Raw genomic sequence first — 22899 nt, 5'->3', positions numbered from 1 at the left:
CCAAAGGAAAGGCGTCATGTGAATTGCACGTGTCGCGCTCAGGGGACTTACTTGTTCGGGCTAGACGACTAGGAATCACTGATGCACACTGTCCTGTTCTCTCTGCTTCAATTCAGCTGTCATCCAGCGTGGTAGAGCAAGTTGTTGCCTACAGCCTACAGCCGTCTGTTGCACCTCGTATTGGAGATTGGAGATTCTCACCTCGACAAAGAAATGTGTTAAGTGTAGGTTTTAAACCAGGACTCACCTCATTGCAATCATCCAGTCCTCATCAAAAGCTGTTTGATGGCATTACTTTCCTGGCTGGATGGCTGGATGGCTGGCTAGCTAGCTAGTTAGTTGGACAGCTGGATCTCTTGCGTAGGAAGATCTTTTCTTCAACACGTCGGCATTTCCAGACGCACTCAAATCATGTCCTCTCAAGACGTCAAGGGTCGGCCAAACGGCCTAACAAAATCCTGCGCCTTTCTGCCAGCAAGAGTGATTCGATAAGTCCGAACCAGCGCCGGGAACTGCTGCTGCTGCTCACTTGGCTGGGAAATACGCAGGTAGAGAAAGATCTCGATAGTAGGATCCCTGGCCAATATATTGCCCTTTTAGAGGAGACTGATGGCTGTGTACATCATAGTCCCAAATAAAATTTATCCTTGACGGACAAGCAAATTAGGGAGCAAGAGCCGACGACGTCGACTTTGATGGAGGCCCAACAACAAGGAGGACTCTTTGGGTGTGGCTCGTAGTGCATCCGCGTTGTCGACATCGACAATAGGGCTGAGCTACTCTCAGTCACGATCAAATGCAAAGATTCCAGTCCTCGTAAGAACGTTGCTCAGTGGTGAGGAAACCCGTCTCGATACTCGTACGAGTTGGCATGGCCCCTTCCGCTACGGTAGATCCAGCAGACCAGCACCGAGACCATGTAACAACGGTGACGTCGACCAAATCCTTCCAGCCCCATCTTCCTCCCCTTTCAACCAAAAAGGGGGGTGGGAACGCGAAGCCCCACGCCGCGGCTGACTGGGATCAGGAGGCTGACTGGTCTGGCAGAATTGGTGACCCGCCAATAGAACCAAAAGAAACTTCAGGCAGAATGGATTCTCGAAGGATGCTAGAATTATTGAAAGTCGTTCTACCTGCATCTGGAGTTTGGACTTGCGACCTCGATCCTCAGGATTGACACTACCCAGAGGGAGGGCGAGCAAGCTCAACATGGCTCTTGTTGAATCCAACTGGCTGGGAGATCTAAACGCCGATCCAGCAACATGCAGAGGCGTACTCGTAATCAAGAACGAACCTTCTGATGGGTGTCTGATGCTTCGATATTCGGTGCCGAGTGACACCAGACTGTAGATAGATGCATCGGTCAAGCTTCGGACGGCTGTAACCGCACAGGGTCCGGCTTGCCGAACTCCAGAAGAATGAAGATCGGCGATCCGGTCAATATAATTAGGCTGGGATCCACGAGCTTAATCCCGTACTTGTCTCTTCGTATAATCGTATCGTGAGCACGTGCCGAGGTACCTCAAAATTGTACTTCTACCTGGACACACCAACCTCCTGACGTGCTGATGTAATATAATCCAGCTGAGCTTCCAAAAAGCTCGTTTCTTTTCGAGCAGAGTAGCGTGTGACTTCCCGAATAAGGTAGGGTCACCTTGGTGAAGAAGCCCAGGCGCTTGTTCGTCAATCACCCCTATCGGGTCCAGACCTGGAGCTGTGATTGATCGCTCGAGGCAGGGACAGCAACAAGATCAGGTCCCAGATTGAGTTTGCGAACAAGGATGAGTAAGTAGGTTGATTATTAGTCGTCAGGGTTGCGTCCAGGAATTACGACTGAGGGGCTGGTGCCCTTGGCCATCGAGTCGTCGACACTGGCTGCCATCATGAGGGACGGGCAGGACGGGGCAGAGATGAAACACGATCTGTCTTGGTGCTCGATCAGCGAGAAGCAGGGACGGATTCGCCTACTTCCTGTTGTGGAAGCACTTGTTCTGATATCGGATATACCCCGTGGCCCTCAAATTTCCTCCATCTGCTCGTCACAACCTGGCGTCGCTGAATCACCACTGGTAAACGATTATTGAGCAGCAAAAAGGATAAAACAAAAAAGACCCGCCATCGATCCCCTTGGCACTTCCTTTGTGCGCATGGGGTGCTTGGTTGGAAAAGATTGGATTCCAAATCAGGCGTCCGATGGCGGACATAACCTCGGGCGAAGTCCGATTTAGTCAGGAATGTTGAGGAAACATCGCTTGTCATTTGTCAGATGGTTGGATTCACTCAGGAATGGAAACAGTCGAGACGAATTGCAGGCTTTGGTGATGAGGTCGCCTATCGCTATCGTCACAAGCGGCCGCATGAGGGCAGCTTCAAGGTTCTGCTCCTGGAAAAACCTCCAAGATATGGGGAACTTTGACTCCCAATCAGGTATCAAAGAATCCACTACCCGAAGTGGCCTTGGATGCCAAAAGAAGAATGCCCATCGTCCACATTACCGAGCAGCAATTGATTATGCCGTCTGTAGCCAGCAGAAGCATTCAGTAGCGAGCAGTGATGATCCCGTGATCTTGTAACTGACCGTGCCTGAGAGGGGACCGTGCGAAGATCGATTCCTGATACGGCAAAAGGCCCTGACATTGGTTGCATGTGCGGAGAGGGAAGAAGGGGCCCAACAAGGGGCGTATATTTTGGCTATGCGCCCTGATGACTCACAAGATGGCATGCAGATCGCAGATCCAGGTGTCTCCTGGTTGGCGCTCGTCAAGAGAAGCGGGGAAAGAGACATCTACATGCAAGTCTCGAACGTTACTCGGCCTGAAACCATTCCTCGAACAGGAAGTCTACCTTGCTTGAGCGAGAATCCTCCCAGTGGAAGCTTGGATTGACGAGTGCCTTGTCAAAGTCCTTGGCCTGGAGAGTCCAGATCCAATAGGTGACACGAGCGAGACGCACAAAGCTTCAAGAGTGGAGAGAGCACAGGGTTGAGCTGGATGGTTGGTGGAGGGGAGGGGGATGTGGTGGTCAGGATCAAGCGCACATGCGCGCCCGAGGGGACATTGCGAGCCGCTGCTCAGTGCTCACAGAATACAATACGAGACTTTGTTTGACCAAGCAGCAAGCTGGCTGGCGACCTGAAAAGGGCCTAGATTGCCAGCCCAAACCATGACAGAGATTTGGTGAGCATTCTGAGTCAGCGGCAGACTGCTCCATCGACAAGCCAATCACATGGCGCACAGAGAAACTAGAAAAGGCCAAAGCGCTCTCGGTTGGAATGTGTTATATCCGGTCTAGGAACTTTGTTTTGGTTGTTGGAGGTGCCAAGCGAGAGACTCGTTCATTCTTTGTCTTGTGAACAAGGAATCGAGACGGAGTGAGCAAGTGAGTAAGTGAGTGGGCCCAGGGTGAGTGATGGGCAGGATCGTGTTTCGACGCTAGGATAAAATAATGAAACCTCGTGTCGAACGAAGGCTTTGTCGTCGAGGAAGGGTGTTCGCAAGTCCGTGTCCGTAGAGGATACGGATCGATAATATCTCCAAAGCCGAGTTGAGTAGTCTGATTACTTTCTGGCGCTGTGGTTTCGGCGATCAACAGCGACCGAATGAGCGGCGCGGGGCGAGAAGGCAAGAGGTAGTCGAGTAGATCAAGATCAAAACTGCGCAGTGCAGCGCAGTTTGGCCATCATGCGATTGTCTTGTCATCGGACATTTGAAATTTGAAATGTCAATACACTAGTTCTAATACCGGATAAACTGTCGGTCACAAAAATACGGGATCTGACGATCGTAATTTCTTCTTCACTGGCGCCTGGGAGGGGGGCTTTATCCCGAATAGGAGTTATGCAGCGAATTATGCGCCTCCCGATCAGCTAAACCCACATCGGACATAACTCGTGCCTCACTCGTACTCTAGGTACAACCTGGCAAGGCCCCATCCAAACCCACAAAAAGCTGTGCTTCCCTACTTGTACAAGTACGGTACTTGGTTTAACTGACCTTGAGGACAACCCGTAGGATTCTTTGGGGGATAAGTCTTTCTCAGCAACTTGCTCAGCGAAACATTCCCCTTTCAACCCAGCATGCCAGCTCGCCGAGAACTAACGACGACAACATCAAGGTCAAACTTCTTAAAAATAAATCACCTTCACGAATCGCCGAGTAGGCGTGTACATACGAGTACGAGGTACGGTGGCGCTGGACAAGAGTGCAAGAGGGGGTTATTTGTGGCTCGGCATTGTCACCCTGCCCAGCGCCCTGGAAATCAAAATCATCAAGAATTCTGGGGCAATCGTCCTCCTTTGTCTTGGAACTCCGATCCAAGAAGGAGGAGGCAAGAACAAAATCGTGATTCTCGTTCTCTTGTCTCGATCCTCCCAGAAACACGGCGTCTTGTTTGACCACGAGGCGGTTGGTGGCAGAGCATTGGCAAAGTTGGCAGTTTCTTACACGGGTGCTATGCGAGTGACCTTGAAAAGCTACCTTCGAGTCAGTCAGGATCCCCCGCCTTGGGAAGCCCAAGCGAATACGTGGACCTCCTCGTAAAGGGCCAGTTGACCAACTTCGTATCACCAGGGGCCGCCTTAGGATGGCAGTGATTGCCGCTTGCTCGCCCAATCGCATTTCTCCACATGCCGTTTGACAAAAAAGCCCTGCCAACCTGCTCATGGCTGAACGCTTTGGCTGATGCCTGGGGCACTGCCTCAACCTGTCCTTCTAGACAAAGACGACCCTGAAGCACTTACCGCCAACCCACCTGCAGCAGCAACCAAACCCTGACATTGGCCTGACGGCCTGATAGATCTTCTAGAACCCGTTGATCGCTGTTTAGACCAGCCTGTCTTACGAGTACACACCCTACTAAGGCCGCCCAATAGTTGTCAATCCAGGCATCGAGGGGTCTTGTGCTCCTTGTCTCCCTCTTCATCAGTTTTGTTTGTTCTCGAGCCCATCTCGCTTGGCTCAAATATCGCCTCGGAGGATCCAAACTCTGGTATGAACGTGTCCAATCATGCTCGGCCACTTGGATGTGAAACTTGACCGCCCAATTCGGTAGTCACTGTAGGTGCCAGCCAGTGCACACGGACATAACGAGTAGTAGCAGTAGTAGCAGTCTCCAGGCCCTAGAATCAGCATCGCCAAAACACTAACCGGTGGATGAACGGACGGCACGATGGGACAGCCCTTCAGGCGAGCCACAAGCCGCGCCGTCGTGGTACTGGCACTCTTTGCTAACGAACACAATTCCTTGTACAAAGTACAATACGGCCCAGGCGCAGGCTCAGTCGCAGTCATTTGGCCGACCGGCCTCGTGCGAGAGAGAGAGAGTTCTCTCAAGCGCGCAGGGGTTTCGGATTCGGGTGAAAAGATATCCGACGCCATCCCCAATGTCGGCCGAGATCAAAACTACTACCTGGGGGGGCTCCTCCGTACCTTTATTAGATGCCTGGATGCGTACTCGCTTGGTTGGTTCTAATTGGATGCGTGGAATTTCCCTTGATCGACGATACAAATCCACCCATTACCTTCCTTTCGGAAAAGCGCCCTTCTGCTTGGTTTTTGCCTTCCCTCCCCTCTTTTCTTCTTTTTTTGGCTTTTTTTCCCAATCTTGTGTCGCAAAATACGGAAATACTTCGAATGGAACCGATTCCCATGGTGTGTGGTGGCTATGCGCGACTTTTTTCCCCTCTGAAGGGAATCTTTGGAAGGGGGGAATGTGATGCGATTTGTCGATCAAAAGAGGTAGGGCAAAGTAAGGTCACGGACAGAACTCGGACCCGGGCTGGGGGAAACTCGACGGACGGCCAAGGGGAGCGGAGGGCGAGGGCGGAATTGACATCGTTCCAAGCAAGATTTCCCTTTGTTGCGCTCAAAAAAATAAATCACGAGGTCTCAAGAAAGTTGTGTGCGTCGTACTTGTTTGGACCGAGTACGGTGTACGGTATGTTCTCTGCACCGATTTTCACACAGAAATCAGGGACTGGTAGTAGGTAGTAAGTGATTTGATCGCAAAAGACGGATGCGTCTCCGTGGAGGGCTGGTGGATTATTATTCGGCATTTACTTACGCCCGACGCACCGCAGGCCAATTCTAATTTCTTCCCCCCCTTTGACATATCAAGTATTACCACGGATGTATCTACCTAGGTAATTTGTCGTCGATACTTCCAAAAGCGGCTCCGTGATCTCTCGCGTTTTCCCATCCATCGCGATGGGTATGGGAATGATTATGAGGCATTTTTTCCTCCTATTCTCCCCTTGTCAGCCAGAGATCTCACCTCCACACCTAGGTACGGTACCTTTCGACAACGGTCTTCTGGAATATCGGCACGCGTCATTTTCTTTCTCCATGGGATCCCCTTGGATTCTCCTAGGAGAAAGTGTGGCCAAATCTAGTAGTCCCATGTAACCAGCGCCCGGGAACCATGCACCTTGGTGGTATGGGCTCATGCTTCATGGCCTTCAATGCCGTCATGATACGAGATGCATTTGTCAGGGCGGACACTGTTTGATGGTTCTATCGTTCAGTCTGGCCGCCTGTTCGAACGTGCCTGCCTCGTTCGCAAGTGCTCACCCAAGCCCTAGAGTCAGATTTTCTCCTAATAGTCTGTATTACCAAGTACAAACTATACGCCCTTATCCCCGTCATCTTGCCCACACGTGATATCAGGCCCCCCTTTGGTGGCTTAGGAATCTCATCCAGGGGAAGAGAGGGAGATGGAGAAGGGGCCGGCGCGAGGAGAGCCTTGTCCAGCCTTGTGTAGGTCCGTCTGTCACAGCTCACTACATGGCAATAGTATCTCTATGCCTTCCAAGCCTTGTGCACCGTCTTTGCGCCCCAGACCTGGCCGCGCTTGAGTATGACTTGGTTTCTCCATTCTGGCACGTTGATGGCGTTGATAAAGCGGCTTGCCTCAACGCAGAACCCTGCTCGTGTGCCTCTCGCTGGCGTCGACTCCGTGGCGGCGGCTTTGATGTGTTTCCCCGTGTAGAACTGAAAGCTAGGTTCCGTGCTGAAGATGTCTAGGTGCAGTTGCGTCTTAGGGTGTGACACACTGATCAACGGCTTGAGCTGTCTCTGGCGGGTGTCGAGTGGGAGGTCTGATGTGTCGGTGTCGACCACGAAGCAATGGTCGATGTCTGGCTCTGTCGCGCCTAGAACAAAAGGTTTGTTTGCTTCGATCCCGGGAAAGTCTTCAATGGCCCCGGTCGGGATCAATGCACTGTCCACCACCAGATATTTCGAGGTATAAAGAGTCACCACCGATCCTTCAATGGTGGGCCCGTCGCTCAAGTTGAAGTAGCTGTCCAACCCAGTGTTTAGCAGGCAGGAGTTGGCAATAAAAAGAAACAGCCCATTATGGGAGACCAGACTCACCCATGGTTTGTAATGTTGACGACAGTCTCCTCGCACTCGTCCCCAACCAATTCCGCCTCATACTCTGTTTCCAGCACCGTCTTAGTGACACCACCTTCGTCCTCTGTCCAGGCGATGTACCAGACTCTCAGCTCCACGGTGCCCGGGTACCCCTCTTCCCCGTCCGGCGACACGTAAGTGAAGAGAACGGCTTCCTTCCCGTTGCGGTTGACCGGCCGAGGGCCCTTGAACTGCTTCTTACCCCAGCCCTTGAGGCCGCCGTGTATGTGCGTACTGGACCCTTCATTCGCCGCGAGCTTGTACGACTTGCCGTTCAGCGTGAACTCGGCGTTCTTGATCCGGTTTGCCACGCGACCAATGGTTTCCCCAAAGAATGGCGAGTCGGCGTACGGCTCGGGCGTGGGATACCCCAGCACGATGTTGTGACCGGCCACCTTGAACTCCTGGACGATTGCACCCTGCGGGAGGAACGAAAAGCCGGAATCCGACGACATGGTTGCGACACGCAGAGCAAGACGAACCGGGAGACGATACTAAAGAAGGCCGGGTTGAGTTATAGTCGTCGACTGCAAATACTAACAAAGGTATTTTTGGCGTGAGATATCAATGGGCTTTTTGAGGTCATGATTGTTCACTCCAATCACGCAGGGTGGGGGGTTGTTTTGCTGCCGTGTATTTACCCGGCTCAAATGTACCATAGGCTGAATTGGGTCCAACATGGGATTCATACAAATGCCGACAAGCAACTCCCTCTGCCGGACTATCAGACTTGTCCACAAGACTGATTCTTAGGATTATGGGTGTTCTATTGACACGGGGTTGAAGTTGGGACATGACGCAAGGCTGTTGCGGGGTCGTTTCCGTCCAAAGTCGTCGCGGCTTCTCCTTAATTCGTACAGTGTATATAGAACCCGCGACAAAGCTCTTGACCGGTCGTTCATCGCTTGCCTCTTCGTCACAAGGTGACACTTGGAAAAGCAATCAATTTTGAGGTTGAAGTAGTTCTCGCACATTCTCCATTGAATGGCTGTCATGTGCACATTATGTGTACTTATGTGAGGAGATTGCTCTCTGCTCAATGCATTAGTATATAGAAACCTGGTAAGGTATTCGACGAGGCATGCCAGCCTGCGTTAATCCTGGTCGCACACTGACCATAAACGAGTGCTATGTCCACCCTTGTTCGCCATTTGGAAAATGCTCCACGGCCCTGTTTCCACCCAAAGCGGTAATCTGCTACAAAAAACACGTCCCAATCGAGATATGGTATCATCAAAACCTGCCATCCGCCACATGGTACACACGAAGCCCACTTGGGTGACGTAAAACCAGCCGTGAAGAGATGTCAAGATCACTCCACTGACTCGCAGCAAGACGTCGCCATCGAGGTCGTCTTCTGCTGCCGCTCCTGCACGCCGGATGCGATATCCGCAAGAACCCTCCAATAACCCAAAGCGATCCGAGATAACCCCACCGAAAAAGCCAAACCCGTGCGCCCGCTTTTGGGATGCATTACATTGATATGATCATTAACAGTCGTGTATCGGAAAAAGAACATCCGGTGGTTATGAAATCATGTTGGCGTTGAAATACCGTTGAAGATCTTCCTGACCGGCCCAGTCTTTCATGGTCAGGCAGGGATTGATCGCGGCGGGCACGATATGTTCCTGGAACATGTTTGGTGGAAATGAGTTCATATCGATGGTGGATTCCATTATGGGTGACTCGAATTGATTGATAAAGTCCATGCTGTCATCAAACTCGGACACCGGCGTGTTCCAGCTAAGGTTCGACTGAGTGTGAGGATAGGAATGGGCTTTGGTCGGGATGACGCGTGCGTTCTGGGGGAACGGGCTTTGGTTGGGTGGTGTCGGAGGGAACTGGTTCAGGTTGAAAGGATTGGTGAAATTCGGCCGTTGGGCAACTGGCTCGTAGATGGGAGAGGGAGCGCTCGAGTCTGAATGCGAGTCGTGCAGAGGGCTGTCGTTGCATGAAGCCAGCTCCGTCGGCGATCAGCTTCTGTTGCAGAACCGTGAGGTCCTCCTCAAAGACGTCGCTTGAGTGACCGTCTTGCTTTAGGGCACCCAGTCTCTCCAGAATGTCGTGGGTCAATGGAACACCGTTCGCCGATTCCTTCAGAGGTGCGCCGGTCCAGCCTTGGCCGTTTTGCATTCGCTTGTACAACTCTTGTAGGCCGGCTACAAGTTGTGCTTGCTGGCTTTCGAGCATTTCTACATATCTGCAGGAAACCCACGTGTCAGAAACATTGTTACTGTTCGAGAAGGCCATGCGCTCAGCAACTTACCCTTTGGGGTAGACCTTGTCATGGGACTTCTTGCGCTCTCCGAAGACACAGATGGCATTGTCTGCTTTGCATCGACTACAGGGACTGGCACCGTCGCACTGCTATGTGTCAGCCACACCTGGAGTACACCGAGAATCGGCGCAATAGACCGACCTTTGACTTCTTTAAACGGCAGCGATCGCAAGCTTTGCATACTCGCTTGCGAATGCCGCCGTCCATAGGTGATGAAGGTTCCAGAGGGGGAGTCATGATAGTAGCGCCCATTGCTGGTCCGAATCTGGGATTGCTGTGACCGTAGTTGTCTCCTCCGAGGTGGATGGACAAGGAAAGACTATATCTCAATGGAAGGGTGGCCCGACGAGGTAAGGAGACCAAGGCACGAGCAGGATATTATACGAAGACAAGACTGTATCCTGAACAAGATCGAGGTTGGGTATGTCAGCTTATGGAAGTTCCGTCGACAATGGTATCCAAAGAGGTGGGTTTCGAGGAGCGTAGGGTGAGAGGGAGGGCGACAAGGCGTGAGGCATGAGGCCTTATATCATGTGTAGTACCCAGTGGTACTCAGCGTGAAGGGCTGGGTTACTAACAAGACATAAGTTAGCTGGGGATCCACCATGATGAGCATTTCAGACCAGGGGGGGTGTATGTGTGTGAGCCGTTCGACTTTTTCGTTCGAACCAAAAAAGAGAGTCCACTCGAGGCAAGGATGGAGAGCGGGCAAAAAGTTTGATGCACGTCCCCTTGGTGCCGTACTCGTACGCCGCAACACAACACACACACTGCACACAAAGCAGAAAAGGTGCAAGCGACAGGGATGGATATGGAGTCCCTGAGAGTGGAACCCTGTGAGCTAACGATTAGCAGGGGGGTGTGGGTGGATAGGACGATGGGTTGGGTTGGATGATGACATGATGCTGGCGTGGATCGTGACTGACTGACGCTTTGGACGCTTGTTGACGGTGCGTGGCTGCATAGGGATTACGATGACCACGCTTAGTGGGGTGTGTCGGGGCTACCATGCCTAGCTCTTTCGCTGCTGGGCACAACCTGGGCATCTACTTGGAGGCAGCTGGGCTCCTGGGCGCCGACCGACCGAGGGGACACCCTACTACTCGCGCTCTAGGCTACCTAGGGCACCGTGGGAACACCTAAGCACCGAGCCTACCACAACCTGCACAACCTGGAACCTGGGAAAAAAACCCTGGAATTTCCCATTACGATTACGGCGAGGTACGACTTGGACCCTGTGCTGGATGAACAACTGGCACATATCGGTGCATACGCCTTCACTACTCGTACTAAATTACCCATTCACCGAAGCCCCGATCTCCCATTATTAGCTCTTTCTCCATTTACATAGTGTCTTCCCCCGCTCGCCTCATCTACGCATAACCATGTATCCCGGACTTCGGAATATTCTGAAAGAGAAGTACGCCCTGGCAAAAGCAAAGCCAACAGGAAAACAATTGCCCATTTCCCGGGACTCGGCATTCAGTCCACCCTCAGCAAGCCAGGTCAGAGTAACCTTAGGCGCGACGAAAAGAGCGAAGAGGCGAGGCCGCCTCTCTGGCCTGTGCACGACTTCCGCTTTGGTCCAACGATGCGATTATGTGTGCACCGAACCAATAGCCTCATCTACTGGACCCGGGCTGAGTCGACCACACCGCAGCTTTGATCCCCAGTTCGCAATCTTTACTTCTTTCTGTGGGAGGGGCGGCCATTGACCAGATACGTCATGAGGACTTCTATACCAAGCCGATGGTGGTCCTTACTTTGTATACGGAGAACAGTCCTGTTGCTAGTTGACGGCTTGAGCAGAGGGAAATATAATGTGCGAATTTCCTCCGAACCATCGCAAGGCCGAAGACGATCAAAAAAAAGACGCAAACTGGGTCACGAAGGGGGGGGAAGAAGAGCGCTGCAATAATGCCTCTCATGATTAGTTTTCTGGTATCGTAGGGTCGTATACGCGGGATCGATACGACTTGGCATGTAATGGTCGTATGGCTTGAATTTTCCCGGTAAGATAATTTGAATTCCGCGATGAAATAATATCGTCTTTTGATTTCTTTTTTTCCTTCTGCAACTTTGCTTTCTAAGGCACCCACCAACCAGCCACGGCGGAATTATCGAAATCTCCCTTCATTCTTTACCAAGCGCTCTTTCTTTTGCTATCCCAATACCTTATCTCTACCCAGGCTCTTCGGGCCTTCAAGGTTACCCGCTGGTCAAAAGGTTAAGAGCCCTGGTTGAGTTTCCCGCTTGTCCATTGTCCAGGATAATCATGTTCTAGCTTTAGCCAGGATGAACAAACAAGAAGCGGCCGCTCTCATTCGTGTCCCTGCGGAGGGATCCCGACCCGGAGGAATGTTGGATCAATTGTTTGGTCCGACTCCGTTTGCGCCTCGGATAATCTTTGCTGACCACGTTTGCAGCGGCTTCCCCTGTTTCCCCTGTTTGCTCTGCTGGTCGTTTGGTGTCTGGTTGCTTGAATGATCATGACTAACCCCAGCGCCGCTTGTTCAAATCATCGGTCGCACCACTACCCGTTTTAAGATATTCTTTCTCTTGTCTCGCCTGCTTTAGTACCGTCGACTATCAAATGATCGATTTCATCTGTTGGCCTCTCTTGGTTAATACGCGGCGCAAAGAAAAAAGCCCAGAGGCCCAATCGGCCGCCATGCCCCTTTTTGGGAAATATGCACACATTCAGCATCATTAGTCAAGCCACTGTCGTTTATGCTCACCTTCAACCACAAGGCGTCTTGTCTCATTTGCCTCCCCCGCAAACCCAACTGTAGATAACTACCCGTCCGTCCCATCATGGCGAAGTCTCAAACACAAACCACAACCACTACCACGTGGAATTGGGACCGGGGTATATTCTGCCACCTCCGTTTCTTGCTGCACACACCAGTGGTCCCAGTCCGTGCTTTTTCTTTTGCTGACTATGCTTCTCCTTTGAGTAGTGTTACAGGTGTCTCGTACCACCTGCGTCATAGGCTGGCCCACAGCTATAATGTAGGCCCGCAGTCCTTTGAACAGTTGCTGGCCTACCTGCCACCATCTCCATTCTTCCGCAGGAATTGATTTCCCTTGGGATTCAAGCTATCGCTTCACCGTTATCGCCCGGCTTTCCTTATGGGGCAGGTGTAAGACGGGCCGCTATTGGTTTAGCCATTTGCTCCCACTGCTGGTCGTAGCGTTGCCATAGTACCATACCATCGTACGAGGTACAACACAAGTAGGCTTTCATTCGGACCCGCACACATCGCCTGCTTTCTGTACTTTCAGCCCTAGCACCTCAACACCTGAGCTATGACGTCGTTGTGGCTTCCCCAAACATGTGCAGGCTGCATGTTTACCGTACACACATATCAGGCACCCCCTGTACACGGGAGTGTACGTACACCGTTCAACTAGTAATTCCCATGTCGGACCGTATCTAGTACGAACACACGCCAGGAACCACATGCCACCAACAACTGTCCCTGCGGTGGCGACCGACGCACGTAGCGACAGACAGTCGATCTCCACGTTTGAAAATGCCAGGGACGTTTTGCACTCAGGAACGAGAAGAAACATTGGAGAAGCTGTTGTAAATGAAAGGTAGAGTCTGCCCCCTTGTCCTTGAGCCACACATGTGTCCACCGTAGGCAAACTGGGTCAGTGAAGGGCTTAGCCGACGGTGCATCTCGGATGAATTGCAAAAACCAAAGATCTAGAGGCTCCATGCCTCGAAAGACGCACACCACGTTCTCCTTTTCAGGACTTGTTCTCAGTAAGGAAGACATGGGATGCATGTCGTCGTCGCATTACCAAAGCAAGGCAACCACTGACCTAATCCAAACCCTGTACTCCACAGATAGAATACGAGTGTGGGATATCAAAAATTTGGGGATAGGCGTTTCGTAGCGCCAAAAAGCCATGGCCTCGCTCGACTGGAGTCTTGAAAGCAGCCGCGGCCGTGGTAAAGCCAACAAGCAACTCCGTTGATATGGTCGGCTGAAGTAATCACGTATGGTGACTGCTGTCGGCGCTCCACATGGCTAACTTCTTGTAGACCCTACCCAGAAGAGATCATGCAAGTCATGCTTCGAGATCAATACGCAGGTTAAGACAGCTCACTCAGCATGGGTCGCTCCAGCCACATACCGTGAATCTGCCCCAGATTCGTCATCCAGCAGTATCTTTGCCGCAAATGGAAGTCCCGTTGGGCGTCGCGGTGTACCACTGTGTGCTCAACAAACAGCGACACTGATCACTTCTCAATGATCCGCTATAGGTTGACCTGGGATCAGATATCTGTTCGACACCTGAAGGTATCAACCTGGAATGGCTCTGCCTTCGTTGGAGCCGATCTCAAGCTCAAGTAACCAGCGGAGGAAAGCCGAGCACCGGTCTGATTCGCTGCCGAAAGCTAAAGACTCATGCACCAACGTACCACACCTCTACGCCGAGGACTTCAAATCGTCGGCCTTCTTCGCTTAGTGGTTCGTTCCCAAACGTAGGACATGATTCGCTGATGCCACTATTCAAGTCGTCGTCCAACCACAGGCCATAGTGCCCATCCCCACCACCGATGGAGAAATACCCCGACTCACAATACATCAGGAAATCGTTCACGCCACTATAAGGAAATGCTTTAAACCTGATTCGGTCGGGTGTTGACGCACCTGAGCGATCAGGAGCTGATTGTAGGTGTGTGGATGGTTCCTTGGTGTTGGAAGGTTGTGGTAATGAGGTCGTCGACGTCGAGGGTGTCCGACGCTCCCCCCGAATCGTAGTGAATCGTTGCAGGTTGGTGGTATCGGCACTGGGGGGCGGTGGTAGTCCAGCCAACTCTAGCAAATCTTGGGAGGCGGGCTCCGAACCAGGGTGCAGGTTTGTAGACAGGTCGCGCATTGCGGGCAATATGCTTGCTCGCCAGAGGAAACATTCGCCGGTGCCAAAGTAATGAAGAGATGGTTTGGGTACGTCCGAGAGATACGCACCAAAGACAGATCCATTTGTTGCTGATGCCGATCCGTCTCTTACTACTAGGACATATCCTGAGCGCTGAGTGTAGGTCGATATGTGGGCGCAGTGTTCGTACAAGGTCGCCAACGAGGATCCATGAGCCTCTAGTGAGTATGCCAACGTCCAGTGATCAATGAGTTGAAGTCTTGGAGGGAGTAAAAGTCGAATTTCTTCGGCCAGTGAGCGGGTCAAAAGCAACGAGCCCGCGGCTTTCTGGGATAATGGATGTCGCAGTTCGAGGGGGGTGAGGGGTGGGGGCTGGAAGGGAGACGCTGTTCGTCTTGGAGGAGTATACACGCCTAAGGAGGAGATCGAGACGGTGGGCGCATCGAGGAGTCTATTGACAGGGTTTTCGGGAGGTTCCGTCATACGGCGATAGAGGCTGGAGACAACGTGTTTGACTGGATATGCTAGATATGCGGCTGAATTGGGATGGTGAGGATTGTCGGCCAGAGTCGGCCGTGCATTACTGCGTTGAGAGGAGGAGTCTCGTCTATCTGGGTTTGAAGTTTCCTTTGATGCCATAAGCAAGCTAATAGCCCAGGGTAGGGAATCTGAAAGACTGAGTGTGAAAGTGGCGGGTGCACGACGCGGCCTGTTGACTTTTCGAGAGAAACAAAGGAGAAAGATCGCAGGTAGAGTTGCCTGGCGTGACGTGACATTGAAGGGTCCGTTTCAGCCTCGCCTCTCCCACCATCAGGCTGAGTTTTAAGTAGTGCTTGTTTAGTCGCTTGGTCCCGAAACTTTGGCCTGTGCCTTGATGGGGGTCCGCAGTTGCCTAGCAAGTCCCTAGGACTGTTGCGTCATGGGGCACACCTCGCCTTCACCTCACCCTAAACTTTGCCTGGGCCTGCGAATTGTTTTATCTTCCAACCTTTGTGTCCCGCAATAACGGCGATGGACTGAATACCTCAAAACCCGGTTGTCTGTCCTCTTGAACCCTGCAATAACCAGATCTCACCGCGGTCCACCCTCACATTCCTTCTAGCCCGGTCGCGCAGGGGCTAAAGTCCCATTCGGCTCGTTGCAGCTTTGAGGCAAACCCCGCCATCATGTTTATGATCAAAAACGGTAAGTTAACTCCCTGCCTGCTGTCTACAACTTGCGCATCTAGAAGCTAACAAACATACTTCTGCAGTTAGCAAATATCTCTTTGGAGACAGCTCCAAAGAGGTCATTACGGAAATCCCCCAAGGCCAACTCTACCTCGTCCGCCCTCTTTCCCCTAAAGGCTACTCTGAACTCATCTACAAAGACGCTGTTGCCAGCATCAGGCGCACGGGACAAGAACATCAATACCAGCTGGTTGTCCAGCGAGCGTACGAGGAGGGGGAAGAAGAACTTGCTGAGGACGACGACGACGCAGGCGCTGAGGGTTTAGACAAGGATGAGAAGACTTTTCTCCTGGACCAGAGTCTCCATTTCAGGTCGGAAAAGCGGTCAGCTGGCGAAACAGTCTTAGCCTGGCGCGACCTGAGCGGCGACCCCGGAGACCTCTACGAATTTGTTTGTGACTCTTCAGTCCAAGAAGAAAAGATCCAGACTTTTCTGCTAGCCGCAATCGATTGTCAGTTCGAGAGGAAATACCGAAGATCTGCTCAGAGGGCTACAGACGCTGAACTGCAAGAGTTCTACTTTGACTCAGACGACGCCATCCCGGCCGCGAGCTCAATACCTGCGCTCGACCCCAAACCAACATCCAAAGAAGCAGCGCAGAACATGGCGAAGGATGTCAGAACGCCCACCAAATCAAACCAAACCAAGACAAGAGACGCTGGCCCTACGGAGGCACCCCCTGCAAAATCCGCTCCGCGATCAGGAGAAGTCCTTACCAAGCAGATCGGAGAGCTTCACCTCTTTGACTTCCCAACAGGGACTTTTGTCCTTCAAGATTCATCCGTGGTGGCTGTTGTGACAGATCTTGGGGGCTGGCAATACTGGCTTCAAATAACCAGCTCCACCGGTCGGGAATGGTTAGGCCAAGCCATAGTGCCTGATATCAATCCAGTCTTCAACTTCGACTATCTGTCTGCAATTTTCAACCACTACACCGATGATGGATCTGCCTATTCTTGGTTGCTACGGTTCAAGGATCAGGCCGTTCTTGAAAATTTTCAAGAAGGTGTCATGCAGGCTTTGTGGGAGCAATTGAATGAGACAAAGTGGTCCAAAGTGAAAGACCAGGAACGCGAATACGTACTGGAAGCTTTCAATGATTTGACTATGAACGATGCGAATGAAGGGGAGGAGGAAGTCGACGAAGAAGAAGAAGACGAAGAAGACGAAGGAGACACCCCGCGAAGCGAGCACTATGACGAGGATGAGTCGGAGGATGATGTTGATCTGGACGACAAAGACGGAAATGTCAACTCCCAACTCGCTGTTGGCACTAAAAACGATCGATCCTTTGTCATTCGCGGCTCTAAGATTGGTGTCTTCAAACATCTGCCCAACAAGCATCTGGAATTCACTACAAACATATCCAAGGTTGAGACTCCCAAGGGCAAACTTTTCTCTCCGACCAAGGTCATGCTGCACCAGGAGGATCAGAACATGGTGCTACAAGACCCCAACAACCCCCACTCACTCTATCGCATGGATCTCGAGTATGGCAAGGTTGTGGATGAATGGAAAATCCACGACGACATTGCTGTAAGCAATTTTGCCCCAGAAACGAAATTCTCTCAACGGACGGCTGCACAATCGTTCATTGGTCACAGCAAGAATGCCCTCTTCCGGATCGATCCCCGTGTCTCTGGCAACAAATTGGTCGAAGCACAACTCAAGCAATACCTTTCTAAAAACGACTTTTCTGCAGCCGCCACGACTGAAAAGGGTTATATTGCGCTGGCGTCCAACAAGGGTGATGTCCGACTGTACGACCGTCTCGGAATCAATGCCAAAACCCAGATTCCAGCTCTAGGCGAAGCAATCATCGGCCTCGACGTCAGCGCCGATGGTCGCTGGATTCTGGGGACCTGCAAAACCTACCTCATTTTGATAGACAACCTACAGAAGGACGGCAAAAACGAAGGCAAACTAGGTTTCGAGAAACCCTTCGCAAAGGACTTGAAACCTCAGCCCCGCCGCCTCTGCTTGAACCCCAATCATGCTGCACAATTCCAGCATGAAACAGGCCAACCGATCTCATTCACGCGGGCCCACTTCAACACCGGGCTCGACAGCCAGGAAACCAGCATCATTACCTCCACTGGTCCATTCCTAGTCACCTGGACCCTTAAGAAAGTCCTCGAGGGGAAGAGAGACCCTTATCAGATCAAGCGCTATGCTGCGGAAGTTATGGCCGACAATTTCGAGTTTGGTAGTGATAAGAATGTTATCTTGGCACTACCTAATGAAGTAGATATGGTGAGTCGCAAGAGCTTCAAGAGACCTACCAGGGAAAGCATCATGGGCCCGGCCGTGAGAATATCTGGGGCAGGGATGACACCGCGGAGAAGTGGGAGGCAGAGTCATTTGCGGGATGAGATTGTGAATAGTCCTTATTAAAGTACTGGGGACTGGGAGCGGCGTGGCCGAGAGGCTGATGAGGAGTTTTGCAGTATGCGAGCAATTTCCGAGGTGCAATGGTCTATGTTACCGAGTTGGACAAGGTCGGCCTGGTGGGCTTTGTGATGGAAGATTCTCTTTCTACGTGTTTTTTTCCTTTCCAGGCCTCGAATCGCGATCTCTGTCAATTGATACCCACCTTTTCCAATGCACAAGGTGCGGAATTCGGATACCGGGTAGATGGGAAAGATTCGTCTTTGATTTAGTTGGTTGACCATCATCCCTGTTTTGTCTAGCTGGCTTCGAACCCATCACGTAGTCGAATATACCTTTTCAAGTATTATACATGAGTATGCCTGTGTCTGTCTATCTGGTTTCCGGTCTGTTCGCCCTTTGGATGCATATACACTGCGTGCGAGCTTGTAATCGTCGACAGCAGACGCAGTAGATAGCTTATGTAGACAGATACACATCTTCACTCCCCCAAGGGAGGGATGAACATCAAATTTCTGCAAAGGCGCTGGCTTTGTTGACCCTGTTCCGCCTCGAGGTCGGGTTTCCTGCGCGTCGCTGAGCTGGAACTCGGTATCCTTTCACCCGGCTAGTAGGATGAGGGGATAGTGCACTTGTGCGCTTCGGTCCAATCGATAGTCATGTGTGTGGACTTGACAGAAGTTCCCTCGAAATACTTCATCAAGATGGAAGTCGACGTTCGCGGAGGCAGCGTCGATAACAGTGGACCTTTCTTTGCTGCAGGCTGCCATTTTGTTGGCCGTACTCGTCCTCTGGCTCTGGTTGGATTTCTATATCCAAGCCCGTCGTCTCTAGGTAGCAACTTGCGTTGTTGTCGGTGAATGACCAGTCATTCTTATATTCGGTCTCGAGGAATAAGTGAGGGTGATGCCGTATCCAGTGTGGTGGTAATGATGGACACAGTGTGCCCAGTCCGAGGATGAGGTGTTCTCAGGGTTTCGGAGGTTCAGTACCGAGCAGCAGGTGCTTTGGGAAGAGACGATGTCGCCAAATGGACTCGGAATAACAGCCACAGAGCTCGTTCACCCCGAGTCGCCTGAGTCTCCTTGCTCACTCGGACTCGTTCCCTCCTTTGCGGTCCGCATGACCTTGGCACATCTGGCTCGCAGCTCCTCGACACCACCGACACCATTCCAATTGTCCAACACTTCGGTGATAGCGACATATTCCCGTTCAGCCTCTTCACTTTCTTCCCGGTCAACCATTTGTTGCAGCCGTGTGGGTGCTTCCAAAGCCCACTTAACGATATCCTTTTGTGTTCTCTTCCGCCTGGCCTCGGTCAACTGTGCCGTTCTTTCTCCGTCCGGTACACTTGGACTAATATCTTTTACAACTTTCAACAACACATCTAACTTCTCGCCCAGCAATGCCACACCGTCAAGGCCAGAGCTTTGCTCGCCCTTCTGTCTGGCCAGCACATTTGCCCTCATGTCCTGTTCTTTGTCCTTGTGCATGCCTTTCTGCATCTCCGCAATCGTCCCGACTGCCTTGATCAGCTTGCTGTAATTGTCGTAAACCAGTGCCTTGCGCTCGCCATCGAGCGTCCTGATTTCACTGACCAGCGCACTCTCGGTTTTCAGGATATCACGTAGACTGGCAGTTTTTAAGAGTTCGGAGACGAATGTTTCGGCATCGAAGGATGGGTCGTCCAAGCGTTCTGTGAGGGATGAGGTTGTCTCCGGAATGGCAGTGGAGGTGGTAGCTATCGTGGAGTCGGAGGTCGCGGAGGTTATACTTGCACTGCGGCTTACATCTCGACGCTCTTGAGAAGCTGCTTTGGATTTGAGATTGTAGTAGTCCCGAAGGGCTGCACGATTGCGTCTTTGTGTGCTTGACGGAGGGGCTGCAATCGTGGCAGTCTGCTGTAAGGAGGGAGAGGGAGAGGATGCATTGTTCCTGGCGAGATCGATGGACGGACGAACTGAAGACGAAGGTGTCCCACCTGGGCTGGGAATTGAGGGAGACGTTATCCTCTGAATGGTGTTCGCTGGAGAGTCGCTACGAGACGGGGCAATGGTAGCCATAATGCAGCTCAGGTGGGCACCAACGACGACACGCTCTGCTACATTTTGCAGTCTGTCAATGAGGTGGAAGGCGGTGATGGTGGTGAAATCAACACTTGTATTATTAGCGCCGGCTAACCTCCCCTGGCCCACTTGAGCGCAGCCTAGTTTAGATATTACTTGGTGCATGTGAGAATCGCGAGGCTGCGGGGCGTGGGGCCCATCAGCGTCCTCGGTCCATCCATGTCGATCAGCACTTCATATCATACTTTCTTTTCGCTGATAACACGAGTACCTCATACACCACCACGATATCTGCGACGATAGGGAAGGATCATAGATGAAAGCCAACCACAAACCGCAACGGGCCTGTGACCGCTGCCATGCAATCAAGGAATGTTGTCGCCGTTGGAATGGCTCCCCCGCCTGTGAGAGATGCTTGAGACTAGGGCGTGTCTGCGAAACCCGCCGAAAGTTGAATCGACCTGGCCGCAAGCCTCCACCACGGAGGGCGTCTTCATCAACATCAGCAATTGAGCAGCAGGATCCCATATCTTTAAGTCCCGTTGCCTGTTCTAAAAACGTCTTCAATGGGCCTGATTCCGAGAAAAATGTCCAATGTCGACTACACGCTGTACCCCGGGACTTGTCTGCCTTTCACAGCTTGACACCCTCCGACCAACAGTCTCTGGAAGTTATATTAGACAAGGACAGATTCTTCGCACGGTTCGTTCTGGGCCCGACGTTTGCAGACGAGCATTTTCGTGCCCTTGCCACGCGACTTTATGCTGCCATGCCGTTGCTCAAAGATGCTTTTCTGGCATGCGCTGGCATTTGTGCAGACAATCCAGCTCCAGGTGCAACGCGTCTCAATGTGACCTACTATTATCACAAAGCCACCTCAGCTCTCAGCACGTTTCGGTCCTTTCAGATCTCCAGTTCACAAGATAGATCTCTCTATTTGAGCCTCGCCTTGGCTGTTTCGACCTTCAACATCTTCGTGGTTGGTGGCAGCGCCTTCCGCCTCTGCAGATACACGCTCCCTGCGCTGGAGTCTCTCAATGGTGGCCACGCAGAGATCGACAACGATGATCTCGCTTTCCTGATCTGCATACTTCATATTGAACTCGAGGGGTGTCTGTTTCGGCATCAGGTGCCTAGTTTTCGATTCCGAAACCGGGCAGAAGGCTTGACAAACCGCTATCTAGGATTGTCAGCACCACTGCTCTCCTACGGCTACGACCTTTGCCTCCTGTCCACCAAGCTTTGCAATCCCGACGAAGACAGCCATCAGAGCTTTTTGATGCAACTCCAGTCTCTGGAAGCCAAGATATCTGACTGGCGACCCACGTACCCAACGGACTTCTTGAGCCGATATTCTCAGGGTGAGGTGGCGCATATGCTTTCACAGGCACACATCTTTCGTCAGAGCCTATTGTTGATTGCTCATCGACTCCGACATCCCTTTGGCACATGTATGAATCGCTCCAAAGCCCTGTCCGACATGATCCTCGATCAGTTTGACTCGATCTCTAGTCTGGTCAACAGGACGGTCGTGTCAATGGATTTTGCCCTTCTCGTGGCAGCTTTCGAAGTTCGCGATCCAGCGAAACGCCAGAATGTTCTGGACAAGGTCACCTTATTCCAAGATCTCCCATTTACGTACCAGGTCCGGTTGAAGTCAATCATGACGACTTTCTGGCGAACAGTGGATGAGAAACCTGGACTGTTCTGGTTTGATCTACACAGATACCTGGCCCCGTATTTGGATTGAGGAGGCATACAAGACTACTTGAGTTGCGCATCACTCTGGACAGGGAAGTTTGTCTGTCATGGGCCGGCTTTTGCGGTGACAAGTATTCGCCTTGCGCGCACAGTGCTTTTTTGAAGCCGTCAGACGGCCAGACATCTAGCAGCAGGCAGAGGTAAAGATTCTTCTACTTATTGTTGGGTCAATCGAAAGGTATAAGAGACGCCACAGTCAATTCTTCTTCATATACCTCGGGCAGAAAAGGTAAGGCTAGAAATTCTACTCGGCGACCAGCTCTTAGGTCCTGCCACCGGCGCGACATGACCATTTCTGCTGGATTTCATCTGAGTCCGTCCAACGTGGGCGAGTTCAAAATCGCTCGGCGCTCTTGCACATGGCTCGATGTTGGTGTCCTGTACTCGATGGTTTCCACCAGCAGCTGTTGGATATGTATGTCCAGGAGCAACGAGCAGGAGCAGCAAAATGGACAATCCTGCCGTTCAGAAACGAAGGTGAATCAAAGTCCAGACTGAGGATTGTTGGTGATGTCCAAAATGGAAGAGAATCCTCTGAGCCGTAGGATGAGTATCACTTATTAAGTGAGTGTAGTATACAGGGTCCTACCACTTTGGCGCTCTGCATGAATCATTTGACGAGGTTGTTCGAAGGCGATGGTGATGGTCGATCTTTCGAAAGGATAGAATAGAAGGCCATTAAGGCCATTTCGTATTCTGCGGTTTGCATTCTGCCAGCGAGGCTGACCACGTGACCCTAAGGATGGGTTGACGCGCCTGTTGATTGCCTGCGACCGCCGCTCAAAGCATCTGCATACACAACCCGCCATTTGCATACACAGTCTTTCCATCTTCCCCGTCTTTTCTCGCGTTCACACACTCCGGAAGACGG

At 51.8% G+C, this 22899-nt stretch overlaps 6 protein-coding genes across 6 annotated transcripts; 2 read left to right on the top strand and 4 right to left on the bottom strand.

Moving 5' to 3' along the window:
- Window positions 1–6794: 6794 nt before the first annotated feature.
- Z517_11873 (uncharacterized protein) lies at window positions 6795–7864 on the bottom strand (the record flags this gene model as incomplete). Its single annotated transcript, XM_013423456.1, has 2 exons — window positions 6795–7296; window positions 7371–7864. The coding sequence occupies 2 exons, from the start codon at window positions 7862–7864 to the stop codon at window positions 6795–6797; spliced, it is 996 nt and encodes a 331-aa protein (XP_013278910.1).
- Window positions 7865–9152: 1288 nt separating this feature from the next.
- On the bottom strand, window positions 9153–9924 carry Z517_11872 (uncharacterized protein; the record flags this gene model as incomplete). Its single annotated transcript, XM_013423455.1, has 3 exons — window positions 9153–9609; window positions 9676–9773; window positions 9829–9924. The coding sequence occupies 3 exons, from the start codon at window positions 9922–9924 to the stop codon at window positions 9153–9155; spliced, it is 651 nt and encodes a 216-aa protein (XP_013278909.1).
- Window positions 9925–14106: 4182 nt separating this feature from the next.
- Window positions 14107–15222, bottom strand: Z517_11871 (uncharacterized protein; the record flags this gene model as incomplete). The annotated part of the gene is made up of 1 exon (XM_013423454.1): window positions 14107–15222. The coding sequence occupies one exon, from the start codon at window positions 15220–15222 to the stop codon at window positions 14107–14109; it is 1116 nt and encodes a 371-aa protein (XP_013278908.1).
- A 527-nt stretch (window positions 15223–15749) lies between these two features.
- Window positions 15750–18207, top strand: Z517_11870 (uncharacterized protein; the record flags this gene model as incomplete). Its single annotated transcript, XM_013423453.1, has 2 exons — window positions 15750–15768; window positions 15836–18207. The coding sequence occupies 2 exons, from the start codon at window positions 15750–15752 to the stop codon at window positions 18205–18207; spliced, it is 2391 nt and encodes a 796-aa protein (XP_013278907.1).
- Window positions 18208–19262: 1055 nt separating this feature from the next.
- Z517_11869 (uncharacterized protein) lies at window positions 19263–20264 on the bottom strand (the record flags this gene model as incomplete). Its single annotated transcript, XM_013423452.1, has 1 exon — window positions 19263–20264. The coding sequence occupies one exon, from the start codon at window positions 20262–20264 to the stop codon at window positions 19263–19265; it is 1002 nt and encodes a 333-aa protein (XP_013278906.1).
- A 569-nt stretch (window positions 20265–20833) lies between these two features.
- On the top strand, window positions 20834–22017 carry Z517_11868 (uncharacterized protein; the record flags this gene model as incomplete). The annotated part of the gene is made up of 2 exons (XM_013423451.1): window positions 20834–20891; window positions 20948–22017. The coding sequence occupies 2 exons, from the start codon at window positions 20834–20836 to the stop codon at window positions 22015–22017; spliced, it is 1128 nt and encodes a 375-aa protein (XP_013278905.1).
- Between the last annotated feature and the right edge of the window lie 882 nt (window positions 22018–22899).

This window comes from Fonsecaea pedrosoi (genome assembly GCF_000835455.1).
Source record: "Fonsecaea pedrosoi CBS 271.37 unplaced genomic scaffold supercont1.8, whole genome shotgun sequence".
Classification (NCBI taxonomy): Eukaryota; Fungi; Ascomycota; class Eurotiomycetes; order Chaetothyriales; family Herpotrichiellaceae; genus Fonsecaea; species Fonsecaea pedrosoi.
The sequence above is the reverse complement of the archived record's forward strand: the minus strand, read 5'-3'. Positions and strand labels throughout refer to the sequence as shown.